At 40.9% G+C, this 19510-nt stretch overlaps 1 protein-coding gene across 2 annotated transcripts; it reads left to right on the top strand.

Moving 5' to 3' along the window:
- Positions 1-3740: 3740 nt before the first annotated feature.
- On the top strand, positions 3741-19429 carry dusp12 (dual specificity phosphatase 12). Of its 2 annotated transcripts, none has more exons than XM_048539550.2 (6): positions 3741-4019; positions 7712-7825; positions 7920-8038; positions 8868-8958; positions 12008-12185; positions 14485-19429. In XM_048539550.2, the coding sequence occupies exons 1-6, from the start codon at positions 3772-3774 to the stop codon at positions 14644-14646; spliced, it is 912 nt and encodes a 303-aa protein (XP_048395507.2). In that variant the 5' UTR covers positions 3741-3771; the 3' UTR covers positions 14647-19429. The 2 variants fall into 2 exon arrangements, with proteins under 2 accessions (XP_048395507.2, XP_048395506.2); XM_048539549.2 differs by having other exon boundaries at positions 3741-4097.
- The last annotated feature ends 81 nt before the right edge of the window (positions 19430-19510 follow it).

Genomic DNA, 19510 nt, shown 5'->3' with positions numbered 1-19510 from the left:
ACATTTGCCTCTCTCCAGTCCTCAGGTCCGACTCCAGTGGAGAGTGAGGATGCAAAGATCTTCGCAAGTGGTGAAGCAACTGCATTTCTCGTTTCCAAAAGCAGCCGAGGACAAATCTGGTCCGGGCCTGGCGACTTGTCAATCTTAATGTTTGACAAAATTTTCAGCACGTCAGCTTCTTCTATCTCTATCCATTCCAGCATGCACACCTGCTCTTCAAAGGTTTCATTCACTACAAAGTTCGTTTCTTTCGTAAAGACAGAAGTAAGAAACTCATTTAGGGCGTCCCCTACCTCCTCAGATTCCACACACAAGTTCCCTATGCTATCCCTGATCGGCCCTACTCTTTCTTTGACCATTCTCTTATTCCTCACATAAGTGTACAATGCCTTTGTGTTCTCCCTAATCCGTTCTGCCAAGCCTTTCTCGTGCCCCCTCCTGGCTCTCCTCAGACCATTTTGGAGCTCTTTCCTCGCCTGCCTGTAATCCTCTAGAGCTCAGCTTGACCCTAGCTTCCTCCACCTTATGTAAGCTACCTTCTTCCTTTTCACAAGAAGCTCCACCACTCTCGTCATCCAAGGTTCCTTTATCTTACCCCTTCTTGCCTGTCTCAGAGGGACATATTTATTCATCACTCGCAACAACTGTTCCTTAAACAGTCTCCACATGTCTATAGTGCCTTTACCATGGAACAATTTCTCCCAGTCCATGCTTCCTAACTCATGTCTAATCGCATCATAGTTTCCTCTTCCCCAATTAAATATCCTCCCATTTTGCCTAATCCTCTCCTTCTCCATAGCTATGTAGAATGTGAGACAGTTATGGTCACTATCACCAAAATGCTGTCCCACCACAAGATCTGATACCTGCCCCGGCTCGTTTCCGAGCACCAAGTCTAGAATGGCCTCTCCCCTCGTCGGCCTGTCAACGTACTGCGTTAGGAAACCCTCCTGAACACACCTTACAAAAACAGCTCCATTCAAACCTTCTGCTCGAAGGAGGTTCCAATCAATATTGGGAAAGTTAAAGTCACCCATAACAACAACCCTACTACATCCGCACTTTTCCAAAATCTGCCGACCTATACTTTCTTCAATCTCCCTGCTGCTATTGGGGGGCCTGTAGTAAACCCCTAACGAGGTGACTACTCCCTTGCTGTTCCTAATTTCCACCAACACTGACTCAGTAGGCAGATCTTCCTCGACAATGGAAGCTTCTGTAGCTGTGATACCCTCTCTGATTAGTAGTGCTACACCCCCTCCTCTTTTTCCCCCCTCCCTATTCTTTTTAAATGCTCTAAACCCTGGAACATCCAGCAACCATTCCTGCCCCTGAGAAACCCATGTCTCTGTTATGGCCACAATATCATAGCACCAGGTACTGATCCATGCTCTAAGTTCATCACTTTTATTCCTGATACTCCTTGCGTTAAAGCAAACACACTTTAACTGATCCCTTGGTTCCTTCCCAGGAAAATCCTTCCCACTAGCTGGTCTACCTCTTGCTATGGCCTCACCTGCATCAACTCTCACCTCCGGTACCCACCCCCCTGCCATACTAGTTTAAACCGTCTCAAACTACTCGAGCAAACCTTCCACCCAGGACTTTGGTCCCCTTCCAGTTCAGATGCAACCCGTCCTTCTTGTACAGGTCCCACCTTCCCCAGAAGGCATCCCAATTATCTACATATCTGAAGCCCTCCCTCCTACACCAGCTGCGCAGCCACGTGTTAAGCTGCGCCTGCTCCCTGTTCCTCGCCTCGCTATCTCGTGGCACCGGTAGTAAACTAGAGAACACTACTCTGTTCGTCCTGCTTTGCAGCTTCCATCCTAACTCCCTGAAATCACTTTTTATATCCTCAATCCTTTGTCTGGCTATATCGTTAGTGCCAATATGTAACACGATTTCTGGCTGTTCGCCCTCCCCTTTTAGAACCTTATACACCCGATCGGAAACGTCCCGGACCCTGGCACCAGGGAGGCAACATACCTTCCAGGAATCCTGATCCTGACCACAAAATCTCCTGTCGATTCCCCTAACTATCGAGTCGCCTACCACGAGTACTTTTCTATTCTGCCCCCTTCCCTCCTTTGCCACAGTATCAGGCTCAGTGCCAGAGAACTGACTACTATGACTTTCCTCTGGTAGGTCATCCCCCCCAGCAGTATCCAAAACGGTATACTTATTGCTGAGGGGAATGCCCACAGGGGATCTCCGCACTGTCTCTATCCCCTTTCCTCCCCCTAACTGTAACCCATCTATCCTTGTCCTGAGCCTTAGGAGTGACCAACTCCCGGTATCTCCTCTCAATTACCCCCTCTGCCTCCCGAATGATCCGTAGTTCATCCAGCTCCAGCTCCATTTCCCTAACACGGTTTCCAAGGAGCTGGAGTTGGGTGCACTTCCCGCAGATGTAGCCAGCGGAGACGTGTGCCATGTCTCCCACCTGCCACATTCTGCAGGAAGAGCAAGCAACTGCTCTAGCATCCATACCCCACTTATCTGAACACCCACTCATATCTGAAACCCTCCCTCGTACACCATCTGTTTAGCTGTACTATCCTCTTATTTCTAGCCTCACTGGCACCTGGCACAGGGAGTAATCTGGAGATTACAACCTTGGAGGTCCTGCTTTTTAACTTTCTACCTAACTCCCTGAACTGCTGCTGCAAGACTTCATCACACATCCTACCTATGTGGTCAGTACCAATATGTACCACGACCTCTGGCTGTTCACCCTCTCCCTTCAGAATGCTTCAGAGACATCCTGGACCCTGGCACCAGGGAGGCAACTGACCATCCTGGAGTCTCTTTTACATCTACAGAAATGCCTATCTGTACCCCTAACTATACAGTCCCCCATATCTAGTGCTCTTTGTTCTTCCCTTAAGAACAGAGCCAGCTGTGGTGCCACCAGTCTGGCTGTTACTGTTGTTATCCCCTGATAGGTCATTCCTCTCCAACAGTATCCAAAATGGTATTCTTGTTAGAGAGGAGGACAACCACAGGGGATACCAGCACTGGCTGTCTGCGACTTCTATTGGTCACCCATCTACCTGCCTGCACCTTGGGTGTTACCACATCTCTAAAACTACTGTCTATGATGCTTTCTGCCATTCTCATGGTCCTACGTGCATCCAATTGCTGCTGCAACATATCCACACATTCTGTGAGAAGCTGCAATTGGTTGCACTTCCTGCAGATGGATCTCTCACATCTCACAAGTGCAGCACTTAATGCCACTGACTGACATTTCTATGGCCAATTAAGCAGCTTAAGTAAAGTTTATTTAATGTCTCTTCCCACTTATACTGTATTTTCCTCCCATCTGCTCTCTCACTCACCCACCCAATCTCCTCTGGCTGGTCTCCCCCCGTTTATCTCCTTTCCCCAGTGCCTTCTCATGCCTACCCCCCATGCCTCTACTTCCATTGGTGGTACGTCTGCTCTCACAATACCCTCTTTGGCATGCTCTCAGATCACCCTGAACTCACTTCTCACCTTGTACCCTATCTTTCCCCACCACTGTAACCCCCCCCCCCCCGAGAGCCTACCATGCTACTGCTGGTCCCTTTTCTCTGCAATTCAGTGTGCACTCTTCCCAGCTATGGGTCTGCCCTTGTTCTCGACTTAGTGCTATCTCCACCCTCACAGCCCAGGGTGCCCAGGCCAGCCCCGCCTCTTCTCACACGTGACCCCCCACATTAACGGACCGCCGCCTGGCCCCTCCTACCGGAAGTTTCCGTGCGTGGTAGCGTCAGGTGGGCCGCCATGATTCGGCTGCGGTGTGGCCTGTTTCTCGGGACGTCCGGGGATGCGGCGACGATCCACCCGGACACCGGTATCTCCCATGTGCTGACCGTGGACTCCAACGAGCCGCCGCCTCTCGGTGACCGGCGGACGATGTTTGTGCGGGCGCTGGACGATGCAGCCGCCGACCTGCTGAGCTTTCTGGACGATTGCGTGCGGTTTGTGCAGGAGGCGCTGTCTGCAGCAGGAGCTGCTGTCCTGGTTCATTGGTACATTGACTGCTTCCCATTGACACCAAACACACTGCTCCTGTATCTCTTCACACTCGCCATTACCAGCTACTATAGGCAGGTCTATACCTGGAAACAAATTCTCAGTTAAAGCAAATAACATGTCAATAAAGGGCAAGGTGCCGAAGCAGAAAGCTTTTAAACATTTATATTGAATATCGAAAGCAACACTGCTCCAGCAACTTTCTGAAGAAGATTCCCGACCCCAACTGTCAGCTTTCCTGCTCCTGTGTTGCTGCCTGTGTTCGTTCAGCTCCACGCTGTGTTATCCCCTACTCCAGCATCTGCAGTTCTTGCTATCTCCGGCAACTTCTGTTTTTGTTTTAGAAATAGCTCATTTGTTTTCCAGTGAAACATGATCTAGCAAAGCATGAGCTACTTTAGGTTTACAGACGTATAAACGCAGCGCAAATGTTGGGAAAGAAATTATCTTACACCATTGACAATAAAACAAGGAACTGTGGATGCTGTAGATATGAAACAAACAAAATTAGTAGGTCTGTGGAGAAACAGCATCTGTGAAGAGAAAGCAGTATACGTTTTGAGTCTGGTGAAAGGTCGCTGTTTCCTCTCCGTAGATGCTGCCAAACGTGCTGAGTTTCTCCAAAAACTTGTTTTTATTGTTTATCTTTCGTATTTGATCCTCCATTGAATTTCATGTGTCAGTTGTATCTTAGACATGAGCCAGAGCTATGATTGTTGCCAGTCTGTCCACTGTTCCCCATATCTCGAAGTTAACTCCATGGTGTGACTTTGAACTGCAGTTAGTAACTGCATTTAACTTGTTTTTTTTTAAGAATTCTGCGTTTAATTTTGAAATTGGTCTTTGAGGGCTGTTGTGTGAAATCTTAGAGCAAACAGTTAGTGTTGTGCCCGTAAAGAAGAGCCAAACTGGACTTGAAACGTTAACTCTGTTTCTGTCTCCATTGGTGCTGTCAGACTTGACAAATTGCTCTGGCGTTATCTGTTTATGTCTAAGGGAGAATGTTGCTTGCAAGTTAATATTATTATAGCTTTACTCACCTGTACAGGAGTTCCTGCTCAATTCTGAGGAAGAGTCACTGAACCCAAAACGTTAACTTTTTTTCGTCACAGATGCTGCCAGACCTGCTGACCTTTTCCAGCAACTTTGTCTTTGTCCCTTTTTGCAAGGGCTGGGCCAAGAACCTCCATTGAATTCGCCCACCCTTATGTGCAAAGTACTGCTGTGCTTTTCCATTGCGCCTGCAGGATGGCTGACCAGAAAACTTTCCACTCTTACAGCTAAACAAAAATCTGAAAGAACTGTAGATTCTAGAAATCAGAAACAAAAACAGAAATTGCTGGACAAACTCAGCAGCTATGGCAGCATCTGTAAAAAGAAATCAGAGTTAATGTTTTGGACCAGTAACCCATCTTCAGAACCTCAGTATTTACAGCGATCAGGATTTAGAGATGGATAGTAATCCTGTTGGCTCACATTACAAATGCACCTTCTATGGTCAACAAGCATTGCCAAATAAAGAGACCAGGTGCACAATTCCTTGAAAGTGGAGTTGCCGGTAGACAGGGTGGTAAGTTTGGCATTACATTCATTGGTCAGAACATTGGGTGTAGGGGTTGGGACATCATTGGGGTCATACAGCACAGAAACCGATCCTTTGGTCCTACCAGTCCATGCTAACCATAATCCCAAACTAAACTGGTCTCACCTGCCTGCTCGTGGCCCATATACGTCCAAACCTTTCCTATTCATGTACTTATCCAAATGTCTTTTAAACATTGTAATTGTACCCACATTCACTACTTCCTCTGGAAGTTCATTCCACTCACGAACCATACCTCTGTGTGGGAAAAAAAATGCTGCTCATGTCTTTTTTAAATCTCTCCTATCACCTTAAAAATATGTCCCCAATCTTGAAATCCCCCATGTTAGGGAAAAGACAACTGCCTTTTAACTCTAACTATACCTGTAACTATTTCGTAAACTTCTATAAGGTCACCTCACAACCTCCTATGCTCCAGTGAAAATAGTCTCAGCCTGTCCAACCTTTCTTTATAACTCAAACCATCCATACCTGGCAACATCCTGGTAAATCTCTTCTGAATGCTCTCCAGCTTGATAGTATCCTCCCTATAACTGGGTGGCTAGAACTGGACACAGTATTCCTTTAGGGGCCTCACCAATATCGTGTACAACCTCAACATGACTTCCCAAATCCTATACTCAAAGGACTGAACAATGAAGGCAAGCATGCCAAATGTTTTTTTTTAACCATCCTGTCTATGTGTGACACAAAATTCAAAGAACCCCTAGGTCCCTCTGTCTTACAACAGTATCCAAGGCCCTACCCTTGTTTATTGCACCAAACTGCAATGCCTCAGATTGAACTCCATCTGCCATTCATCAGCCAATTGACATTTCATCAACATCCCTTTGTAAGCTTAGAAAACCTTCACTGACTGCTATGCCACCAATTTTGGTGACGTCCGCAAACTTACTGACCATGCTTTCTGTATTCTCATATAAATGATTAATATAAATGGCAAACAGATGAGGACCCCGAACCGATCTCTGGTGGAACAATGCTGGTGACAGGCCTCCACCACTGAAAAGCAACCTTCCACCATCACACTCTGTCTCCTACTGTTAAGCCAACTATGTATCCAAATGGCAAGCTCACCCCGAATCCTACGTGATCTAACTTTACTAATTAGTCTACCATGCGGAAGTAGTTACAGAGTTTGTGGATGCACTGGTTGTGATTTCCAAGGAATCCTTAGATTCTGGAAGTGTCCCAAAGGATTAGGAAACTGCCAATGTAACACCTTTTTTCAAAAAGAGGAGACAAAAAATTGGTAATTATAGGCCAGTTAGCTTCATGTCTGTTATTTGGGAAAATGTCAGAATTTATTATAAAGGATGTAATAGCACAGCATTTAGAAATGCATAATTTAATCAAGCAGAATCAACATGGCTTCATGAAGGCAAATTCATGCCCCACAAATTTACTGGAATTCTTTGAGGAGGAAGTGAATAGGTTGGATAAAGGGGAAGCAGTGTATGTAATATATTTGGATTTTCGGAAGGCATTTGATAAAGCGCCACACATTAGGCTACTTAAGAGCTCATGCTGTTGGAGGTAGTGTATTGGCCTGGACATGAATTGGCCAATTAATAGCAGAGATGAGGGGGACGTTTTCAGGCAAGTGAAGTACCACAGGGGTCAGTGCAGGGGCCACTTTCTTTTTTACAATATATTATTAATACTTGGATGAGAAAAGTGGATGTACTATAGCCAAGTTTGCAGATGACAAAATTCTGTTGGCTGCCTAATATATGGCAAAATGCTGCAGATGCTGAAAACCTGAAATAAAATCAAGAAGGTATTGGAATTACTATATAGATCTGGAAAAATATCTGTGAAGAAGGGAAGACCTAAAATTTCAGGATAGTCATTCCTCATCAGTTCCTAATTTTATCCAAAAATGTTGCATGTTCTTCTGAGTATTTCTAACATTTCCTGTTTATGATGGGGCACTCAGGGTTTTACTTTTGTTTTAATCAAATGCACCAAATTAAGAGTAGATTGCAATTGCTGCACGTTTTATAGTCTTTGTTGGGAACAAATGTCCTTTGTATAAGTCATCTATCATATTTCATTAATTGTTATTTTTTTCTCCAATGTCAGTCATGCAGGAGTCAGTCGAAGTGCAACTATAGTGACTGCTTACATGATGAAAATTGATGGCCTGACCTTTGAAGAGGCATATAGTAAACTCCAGGACATTAAACCTGATGTCAAGTAATTTGCTTTCTTTTTAATTATCTAATTCTTTCACAGTTGAACAAGTTTTAATAGGAAAACTTTTAAAATGTTTCTATTATCTATATTGTAGGATAAATGATGAGTTTGTGAAGCAGCTGAAGTTGTATGAAAAGATGGGTTGTAATGTGGATTTAACAAGTGCTGATTACAAAGAATATCGACTGCAGAAAGTCATCAGCAAGTACCCTGGTAATCCAGTCCTTCTGTTGCTTCTATTCAGTTCTGCTGGCAACAGCAAGAAAAGTCGATTCACATCATTCCATAATTTTGATTGGCCACATTGACTGTGTTAAATCTCTCATATCCATGTCTTAAGCATGTCTTGCTGTAGTTGAGAGTGAGGAATTATTCTTTTATACTTTTTTAATGTTTCACCTGAGAGTATTTATTCACTAAGTGGGAGCAGTCTGCAGCCAACAGTGTTTAATCATGATGACTGCTATTTCATTTACACTTCATCACATTTTTGTTACATGCAAACCTTTTCACCTTATGTTGACATCTATAATATTGATTGTCTTGATCAAGAGATAATGTTTTTAAAAATTCATTCTTGGTTATAAATTCTTGGCCCCTTCCTTATCTGAAATTATTAATGCCTTTCTTTCTTAAAAAAAATCCAAATGCATTCCTAAAATATGGTTTTTCTCGTGGCTTACCTATCCTTTTTTTTTCTGTTTCAGTCCAATTCATTACACTGTCAGTAGCATTTTAAGATATGGAACAGAATGAAAGTAGTCATTTCAGACTCTTCAAGGTAGAAATGTACTAGAATCTTACTACTGTAATCTTTTCATTGCCAAATATCTTGAGTGAACATAGGCTCCAACTTTTAAATATGTGTTATAGAGACAGCATAATATATGCTAATATAAGGCTACTGTGCATTCCTTGCTTTAAGAAATTCTATTTTTGAATTCTGTGCTATCCCTGTTGTAAATGCCATGGTTTTATAAACTAACTTATTACTTTTTAATATATTAATTATAATTTGCATGAATGTCCTTTTTGTATTCAGAGCTACGGAATTTACCTCAGGAGTTGTTTGCATTGGATCCTGTGAGCCTAGAGAAAACAGATGAAGTCCTCTATAGATGCAGAAAGTGTAGGTGAGCAGAGCTATAATAGATGATATGATACTCAATTTACTCTTTGAGCGAAACTGAACACCTAACGTATGCCTAACTTGAGAAGTTCATTTAACATAATTCTAAATACAAAATTGTTGATGTATAACACTGTAAAGAATTTAAGTGTTTTTTCTGACAGGGTTTTATTGTACGTATTTACATAGTCCATTTTATTTTGTATGAGTCCAACTTTATCCTATAAAACCATAAGACAGCAGCTTAATTCATGGAATTTGGATATTACTGATTGGACCATTGTTTCTTGCCCATCCTTAGTTGCTCTTGAGAAGTGGTAGTGAGCTGCCTTATTATTTTTATGCCCAGCCCTATTCAGCTTCTGGTCAATAGTAACCCCAAGACCCCTGAGTTAGCGGGGGATTCCGTAATGGGAATACTGTTGACTGTCAAGAGGTGATAGTGAGATTTTCTCTTTTTGGAAATAGTCAGTGACTGGTACTTGTGTGGTGTATACATTACTTCCCATTTATCAGCTCAGTATTGGATACCGGCCAGTTCTTGCTGCATTTGGATATGGATTGCACTGTATATGAGGAGCCGTGAATGGCATTGAATATTGTGCAGTCATTGGTGAACACCCCACTTCTGATGGAGCGAAGGTCATTGATGAAGCAGCTGATGATGCTTGGGGTCTAGGACAGTACCCTAATGAACACCTGCAGTGTTGTTTCGGAGCAGAGATGACTAACCTCCAACAACCGTAACCATCTTGTGTGCTAAGTACGGCTCCACGCGGCAGAGAGTTTTGTCCCTGACTCCAGTTGATCCTTGTTTAGTTAGGGTTTCTTGATGTCACAGAATTGTCAAATATGGTCTTAACATCAAGGGTGGTCACTTTTGCTTTCTTTCTGGAATTCAGCTCTTTTGTCCATGTTTGAACTAAGGCTGTGATGAGGTTAAGAGCTGATTGGCAGAATCCAAACTTTGCGAGATACCTTTGATTACTTTACTGATGGTTGAGAGTAGATGATACAGGAGTATTTGGTCAGTTGGATTTATCCTGGGCAAGTTTCAGGTTTGATAGCATTGTAGGCTAGATGCCGTTTTTATCGCTGTACTGGAATAGCTTGGCCAGTGGCGCAGCAAATTCTGGAGCACAGGTCCTCAGTGCTGTTCCCAGAATATTGTCAGGACCTGTAGCCCTTGCCACAGTGCTGCCTGAGCTATTTCTCAAATCATGTCAAGTGAATCAAATGAGCTGAAGTCTAGAATCTGTGATGCTGGGGACCTCTAGAGGAATCAGAAAGATCAGACACTTGACACTGCTGAACTGAAGGTAGTTGCAAATGCTTCCGTTGTATCATTTGCACAGATGTGCTGGGCTCTCCACTACTTGAGAATAGGATGTTTGTGGCGCCGTCTCTTCCTGTGAGTGGATTAATTGCCCGCCTGGATTGCAGAGGTCAAAGATTGAGAAATCACTTAATATTTATGTTGTTTGGTATGCCAGTATTTCTGTAGCTACACCAGACTGTCTTTTAGGACTCAACCAATTCAGTTAGTAAAGGTGCTACTAAACCACGCCTGATGATAGATGTTGAAGACTCCACCCAGACCACATTCTGCACCCTTTCCGCTTTCAGTGCTTCCTCCACATGTATTCAGCAAGCTAGTTACAGAGGGGGAAGACCATTTGGTCTATGTTATTTCATCAATCCAGAAAGTCCCTAGCTTCCTTCATTACAGCACATAATTATTTCTTAAAATGTTCTAAGCTTGTGTAATCATATTCCAATGCAAAGAAGGTTACTTCAGAGTACAACGGGATCTTGACTGGATGGGCCAATGTGCTAAGGAGTGGCAGATGGAGTTTAATTTAGATAAATGTGAGGTGCTCCATTTTGGAAAGGCCCTGGGGAGTGTTGCTGAACAAGGAGACCTTGAAGTGCAGGTCCATAGTTCCTTGAAACTGGAGTTGCACGTAGATAAGATAGTGAAGAAGGCTTTTGGTATGTTTGCCTTTATTGGTCAGTGCATTGAGTATAGGAGTTGGGAGGTCATGTTGCAACTGCACAGGACATTGATTAGGGCACTTTTGGGATAATATGTGCAGTTCTGGCATCCCTACTAATGGAAGGATGTTGTGAAACTCGCAATGGTTCAAAAAAGATTTATAAGGACATTGCCAGGGTTGGAAGATTTGAGCTATAGGGACAATAGGCTGAATTTGGAAAGCATCTTTGACCCCCAGCTGAATAGCTTAGCTGAGTAGGTTTAGGCTATTTACCCTGGAGTGTCAGAGGCTGAGAGATAAACTTGTAGAGGTCAGTAAAATCATGAAGGAAATGTATAGGGTCAATAGACAAGGTCTTTTCCCCAGGGAGGGGGAATCTAAAACAAGGGGACATAGATTTAGGGTGAGAGGGTGTTGCAAAGTTGGATAAAAGTGTTTATGGATTGCGAGGCTGGACATTAGAATTTGGTGTTCGTAAAATGCTGGAGGGGGCGCAGGGGAGAAAGTATTGTGTGATCCCATTAAATGTTTATGCTTTTTCTATGCATGGAAATGTCTTTAAGCAGCTTGAAAGTTTGCAAGTATGGACAGCATCCGAATTTAAACATTTGTATCAACAGGCTGTATTGTTAGCAGGCCAGGCAGCATTTTTACCAAGATTTTTTATGTGCTTCTTGCTTCATTAGGTGCTGTGCCACTTCAAATGTTGTTTGGATGATTTATCTACTTTGTTTAATCTCTCTCTCACCAGATACATAATACAACCGTGAGATCTCCCATTTTGAACCTATCAACTTTTCCTTAATTAATTTTAAAGGCCTTCTTAGTTTGTGTCCAAATATGAATTCAAATGAAGTAAACTGAGTCAATTCATTTGGAGCCTCTCTAAAAGAAAATAATATAAATGGGATATCTTTATCCCAATTGTTCGGGTAATCCTGCCAATAAGCCTTCAGCATGGTTTTCAGGGTCTGTGTACTCCCAATTTTCTGAATGTGTATGAAACAATATTCCTATTAAGACTTTTCCTTAAAAATATATAATATATAATTTCAGGCGCTCTTTGTTTCGTGGCTCAAGTACTTTGAGTCATGTTCCTGGATCGGGACCAAATGCCTTCGCTCACAAGAGAATATCGCAGACTCAAAGAGAGGGTCAAACCAAATGTACTTCATATTTTATTGAGCCAGTGCAATGGATGGAGCCTGCACTACTTGGTGTTTTGGATGGACAGGTAAATCATTTCTAAATTTCTTGATTCCTAAAGCTTGTGGGATTTGACGACTAGGACAAATACAGATGATATGTAATTCTTGTTTGAAATGGCCCTGTAAAACACAATTAATATTGATACATGTAGACATCTGATCATTTTCTAACTTTCTGAATTAGAAGTTCCTGAAAAAGCACTCATTAAATCTTTTTTAACTTGTCGTTAATAAATCCAGATAACATCTGGTTATGAGGGGGTGGGTTGCTATGCAATTCAAATGGTTGAATTATAAATGATGCCTATATGTGAAATTCCAAAATTCTAACAGTTTTAGGAATTATTCAAAGTAGGTCAAGACTTGCAATAATGTAATAAAAACAAATAAAAAAAACAAAACTTGAACTAAGTAAAATGAAAACAACAGCAGTTTGCGTTTACATAATGCCTTCACTGTAATAAAATATCCCAAGGCAGTTTACAGTGTGCTATGAAATAGAATTTGGCAATAAGCCACATAAGATGACATTGGGGCACATCCTAAAAGCTTGGAGTAGGTTTACAGAACATATTAAAGGAAAAACAACCAGGGGTTCAGGAAAAAAATTCTCGAGCTAGGATCATGGTATTTGAAGTCACAACCACCAGTGGTGGAACAATTAAAATTGACGATGTTCAAGGAACTAAAGTTACTGGAGTAAAGGAAATTAGAGGGTTTTAAGCTGGAGGAGCTCACAGAGATAGGGAGTGAGGCAATTGAGGGATTTGGAATTTTAAAATCGAGGCATTGTTAAACCAGTAGCCAATGTAGGTGGTAATTTCAGGGCATGGGGTAAATGGGAATTATTGGACAAATATGCTCCTAATTTTGCTGTTTGAATTTTATAAGCTCTGAAGAAAGCTCACTGGACATGAAACATTAACTCTGTTCTCTTGGCAGATGCTGCTAGACATGCTGAGTTTCTCCAGCAATTTCTGTTTTTGTGACAATTTACACTGTTTTGCTTTTGTCTTATTTCACCTCTGTGAATCAGCTTGGACTATTTACTATGTCACAATGGCATTTTTATAGCGTTTTTAAAGCTGCTGTGTCAGTTTCAAACCTTCTACATTTTCCTGCTGACTTCATACCCTTTTCCCGTTTGTGCACCTCAAGCATCTTTCCAAACCTATACATACCTGGCCTTTACCTTGTCCCTGCCCTAAAGCTGGGCCTAAATTTCTCCTCCATGGCAGTAAAGTAGATAGTATGGTGGAAGGAGAGCAATTGTCCTTTTGTCTGGTCTACTTACCCCGATCTTGCGAAAACTAGAGTGATTAAGTTGCTGAATTATTTCCTTTTTCACCAAAGAAAGGTGGGAAGAACACAGTCGCGGAAAATGAGTAGGAAAGAGAATTTAAAGTTGATGGATTGGGTTAAGGTTTGAGAGCCAGACATGTTTGAAAGAGGTCACAGGTGACTGAAAGTGGGAAATAGCCAAATGTATTGAGTCCACATCATTTTAAAAATGATTAAAAATAGCTTGTCCCTTGAAATTTTATTTTCTTTATTCGGTAAATTGTTATTATGGGTCACAAATGCTATCAAAGATGATCGAAGATTATAAGAGAATTCTATTTATGCTTTCTGTCAAAGAGTGACTATCTTTTTTCTTAATTCATTTGTGGGGTGTGGGCATCACTGCATGACTAAGTATTTATTATCCATCCCTAGTTGCCCTTGAGGAAGCAGTAGTGTGCTGGTTGAAATGCTGTAGTCTATATGCTTTGGGTAAACCTAGTATACCATTAGGATGGGAATTTCAGGATAATGACACAGCAACAGTGAAGAAATGGTGATATATTTCCAAGTAATGATGATGATTCATTTGTAGGGGATCTTGCAGGTGGTATTGTTCCCATGTATCTGCTGCCATTGTCCATCTAGATCGAAGTGTTTGTACTTTGGGAAGGTGCTGTCTTGTGCGTCTTGTAGATAGTACACACTGCTGCTACTGAGCATCATGGTGGAGTTTGTGGATGCTTGTGGATGTGGTATCAATCAAGCTGGCTGCTTTGTCCTGGATGGTACCAAGTTTCTTGAGTGTTGTTGGAGGTGCATTCGTGCAGGCAATTTGGGGAGTTTTCAGTCATACTCTGAGTTGTGCCATGTAGATAGTGGATAAGTTTTGGGGGATCATGAGGTGAATTACTTGGTGCAATATTCTTAGTTTCTGGCCTGCCCTTGTAGACACTGTATTTTACTGAACATGATGTGTTTCATTCTGTTTGAAATGATTTAGAAAATGTGCTTTTTTTTTCAATACTTGATTTATTTTTTCAGTTACTTTGCCCAAAGTGTGGATCTAAATTGGGATCTTTCAACTGGTATGGTGATCAGTGTTCCTGTGGTCGTTGGGTAACCCCTGCCTTCCAGATTCACAAGAATCGTGTTGATGAAGTGAAGCATTTAAGTTTCTGCAGTGTGAAAAATGTTAGTAGTTAAATAATACTGAGTATTGTCAAATGTGAAAAAGCTGGACTGTCTGACCAACTACTAAAGTGGAATAAACTTTAGTCATCACACCCTCCCAATTTGAGCTATATTACATGATATGTGATGGATAGATGGTGGCATTTACTTAGGACTGATTTATACATTTCATCTATGTATTTTAAAAATTGTCAAGGTGTATATATCGTACTGTGAAACGGTTTACAAATAGATCAGACATGATTGAAAAAAATCTTTAAAGTAGCTGTAATCTGTTACAACTCCTGACAGATATTCAATGATGAAGGTTTACAGTTTCCAAAGGGTGAAATTTTTTTGAATCACAGCTGTGCTACACAGAGCAAAGATAACCAGATTTTGCGATCAAAATGACAATAAGGCTGTCTGGAGTCCACACACATGGAATTAACTGCAAAACTCAGGAGGCTCTGACCCAGTTGAGCTGGTCCACCAGAAACTGCGTTACCCCAATACTTTGCCAAGATACTGAACATTAATATCATTGTAATCACATAAAGGTTGCTTTACCTATTGACTAAATATACCAGAAAAAGAAAAGTTAGACCTGCTGTGTGCAGATTGTAAGTGCATTTTTAAAGGCACGATAACTCTGAAGTACTGCCAAGCACCATCTCTGACATGAATCCTTTAAATTTTAGACAGGTGAATTCTCATTTCGTTCTAATGTAATTGTTTTTCTTTGTCTTATTTATCACTGTCTCAATCACATCCCTTTTTCCCACCACTCTTATTGTTTCTTTACAATTTCAAGTTAATTAGATATTCTCATTTGTAATTTAGACAGTGCATATTTACCTGCTCTGTAATCTCTGTCTGATCCGTGAAAGTTTCCAGACACCACTCTACCTGAATTTATCAGTCAATGTATTGACACGTAGTCGTGAGCCAAAATGGCTGCCCTGTGACCCACTATTCATCTACATGAGTGTGAACTGGAAAGGATAATGACTTTTTGACCTCGTCAAGGTGAATAATCTCATAAAGGTACTTGGTCTTAGTCTTAAATTCTGTACACATTGGTCAGAAGCAAGCTGTGGTTATGTGCTTTGACAGGTAAAATAGAGGAGCTAATTATTATTTAAATAGAGAAAGACTGCCGATAGCTGCAGTACAGTGGGATTTGGGCGTCCTTATGCAGAAGTTGCAAAATGTTAGAATCCAAGTTCAGGAATGTAGACTTTATTTCAGAGTCAATGGAGTATCAAAATAGGGAAGACTTTCTAAAACTATGCAAAGCAGTAGCCAGACCAAAGATAGACTACTGTAAACAGTTCTACCCACCTTTTCTAAAGAAAGATACTTTGGTGTTTGAGGCAGCCCCTGAGAAGGTTCACAATGTCGATCCGGGCATGGAAGATTTCTCTATTAGTGCAAGGCCGAATACGTAGGACCTGTACTCGATGGAGTTTTGAAGAATGAGACACAACTACATTGATGTATAGATCCTTGGTGTCTTTACAGGGTAGTTGTGGAGAGGTAGCTTGCCACTGTGGGAGAGTCCAGGACCAGAATAAGAAATTGCTTGGTTAAGCCGGAGATGTAGAGGAATTTTTTCTCTGAGGCTCGTGAATCTGTGGAATTGTTTACTGAAGAGGGCTGTTGAGGCTGGGTTTTTAAGTTTATTCGAGACTGCAACAGATTTTTAATCAGGAAGGGAATTAAGATTTATGGGGAAATGACAGGAAAGTAGACTTGAGGATTATCAGATCAGACATGATCTCATTTAAATGGCAGAGCAGACTAAATGGGCCACATGCTTGCTTCTACCTCTGTTGTACGGTCTTCTCTTTCCTCACAATATGTAATAAAAGTGAGAGAAAGAACTTGGATTTATATAGTACATTTCCAAACCTCAGATGTCTCAAACACATTTGCAACCAAGAAAATGTTTTTAAAGTGTAGGCACAGTTTGGAAAAGCAGCAGCCAATTTATCAAATTTCCAATGAAGTGATGACCAAATGAACTGATTTAGGGTAGTTGATTAAAGAATATGGACCTGAATATCTGCAAGAACTTATGGATTCTCTTCAGACAGTCTTTGAGAGCTTTTACACCACCTTGAGAATGCAGACAGGATGTGGATTTAGCAGTACATCTGAGAGATGGCATCCCCTGTAATGCAACAGTCTCTCCACTGCACTGCAATATCAGCTTGCATTTTGTGCTGAATTGGCATTTGAACCCACAATCATATAATCCAATGGCAAACCTGCTACAACTGAGTCAATACTGACTCTGGATTTTGTGTTGTTTCAATGTTTAGTCAGTAGGAGTCAATAGATGTGCAGCTGGAAAAGCACAGCAGGTCTGACAGCATCCAAGGAGGAGGAACGTCAATGTTTTGGGCTGAAACCCTTCGTCAGGACTGGGGAGTAGGAGGTGCGTTTCACAAGACAAAATAGGCTAAACAGAGTCATGTATTAAGTGCCCATGCTTCTTATCATGCTTTTGAAATCTCTTGAATTTATAGCTGCAGATGCTATCTGCCCACAGTGGGTACTCGGATGAAAACAACATGTATCCGTTTTGATGGTGTTTTACATTGAACAATTAATGAAGGTCAAAATAATCCTCCTTAGAGACAGTGTTCTATAAGAACAATGCAGGTTGATGAATTTATTAAAGAAAGTTATTATAGCATGCAATGTATTTGTATTTGCATTTTGTATCATGGGATCATCAGAGTTCTGGGAAATTTCAGCTACTTTGCCTTGTTACAGATTGCAGTAGTGGATATAGTAGGGTATCAAGTTGAAATCTGGAAGAATTTATAGTGATCATAATGAGTGCTATATTATGGAAAGGCAATGGTCTAGTGGTATTATTGCTCTACTGTTAATAAAGTAACCGAGATAATGTTCTGAGGACCTGGGTTCAAATCCCACCATGGCAAATGGTGGAATTTGATTTCAATTAAAAAACAGAAAAATCTGAAATTAAGTAGTGGTATAAATGTAATGGTGACCGTGAATCCATTGTTAATTGTTGGAAAAATCCAACTGGTTCACTTATGTCCTTTAAGGAAGGAGATTGCCATCCTTACCTGGTCTGGCCTACATGTAACTCCAGAACAACCCCATGACAATGTGGTTGACTCTTAACTGCCCTCTGCCAGTAATACCCTCTTCCCATGAACGAATAAAGGGGGGAAAAAAAAGGTTTAAAGACCAGTCCATTTAAAATGTATTTTCTGTTTTGCTTTGGACACATTTTGAAATATTTCATTAAAATGCCCTGAACAGTTTGCTGAATCTATATATTATCATTCAAGACCAGTACCCTATAATTTCTGCACCAATAGTGCGTTTAGTTTTAAAGTGTATCATGTGTATGTTTTTGAAATTGGTTCTGTAAAACCCTTTTCTTGCCATTTTAAATGGTACAAGGTCATGCCAATCGGTTATTACTGACTTTGTTTTAATGAATTAGACTTGTAAATCTTTCCCAAAATAGATATTGGCAAATTTTCTGTGATATGTACTTATTCAGCTTATTAGACCCATTATTGTTTACTTTATTGTATTGTCTTCACTTTTTGTTAAGTGTTCATACTTAACTCCTTTACTTGTGCTGACACCAATTTAAACCGAAAGAAGAGAGAGAGTTGTGGGTTGAAATTAAGTGAGAACTTAATGACAGGTCATCAAAGTGAACATCTCATGATATCAGGATACCCATCAAAGACGCCTTTGACTTCTATTACTGTCATAAGTGATTTCCCCAGATCAAATTTCCACCTGCAGTGTTGTAGGAAACTTAGAAGTTGAACAGGTCATGCAAGTAAACATATAGTCATACATTAAAAACACTTAAAAAGTCATTTAATGTTTCCAGAGCAAACTTTTGATTTATAGACAATAATATTTAGTAATGCCTCAAACATGCAGTTCAATTACAGTTTCAAAATATGGAAGTGAATTATTATAACTTGAACGATCCAAATTTTCTCATTCAGTGGAAAACGGAGAAAATGCAATTTTTATTCCATAAGCATTTATTTCATAAACGAGTGTTAGAGGTCTTGCTGATTTCTCATTAGTTTTATTTTATCAGTTTTGGTTTGGAGATGTGAGTAAAAAAATGACATTTTAGCTACAGGGTAACAACTTGCATCCAAAGGAAAACTGACCAAATGAGATTTTGATTCTTTGTGAGGCCAGCCTTGAAGTTAATTGCAGGTTGGTTTCAGCTCAGACTTTGTCACTGGGGAAGAACATTATGTTTAAACAGATAGCAAAGTCTGGCTATTACTAAGATAGGTATCTGGCAATTAATTCCAGCAGTCCGCAAAATACTTTATTTTCAAACAAATGGCCAATGTTCGACAGTAACTCAACAAGGAACAGACGGTCTGTCACTTTGAATTGGGTTTTGGACTGTGTTTTCTGTGATAAGGAAGCTGGCTGTTGTTGCTGTGGCATAAAGATTTGAAAGCTCCCCATCTAACCTGGAGTAGCTCATAGAATAGATCACTAAGTTATAACTATTACTGCCTTTATCTGAGTGAACTGAAATAGTGACCCTGATTGACATCTTCGGAAAATCAACCACAAAACCATCATCTATGCCTGTGGAGCAATGCTTCATGAAACCTATTAAGTAATCTGGTCAGTTTTGTTATTTTATTTATCTCTTGACTGTGTTTTTCTGTCTTTGTGTGAATGGGCTTGGAAACAAAGGCTGTTGGGTTTACTTTGTTAATTTTTGCTCTGCTAAAGTTACAATTTTGTTAATAAATCGCTAATTTATAAATCAGTGTCTGGAATTGATTATTTGCAGAGTCTGGAACTAATTATTCAAAAGTCTGGTTACTATTGGTACCAATTTTGAGAG

This window comes from Stegostoma tigrinum, chromosome 8, assembly GCF_030684315.1.
Source record: "Stegostoma tigrinum isolate sSteTig4 chromosome 8, sSteTig4.hap1, whole genome shotgun sequence".
Lineage (NCBI taxonomy): Eukaryota > Metazoa > Chordata > Chondrichthyes > Orectolobiformes > Stegostomatidae > Stegostoma > Stegostoma tigrinum.
Note: the sequence above shows the minus strand (reverse complement) of the source record. Positions and strands in the feature narration are given on the sequence as shown.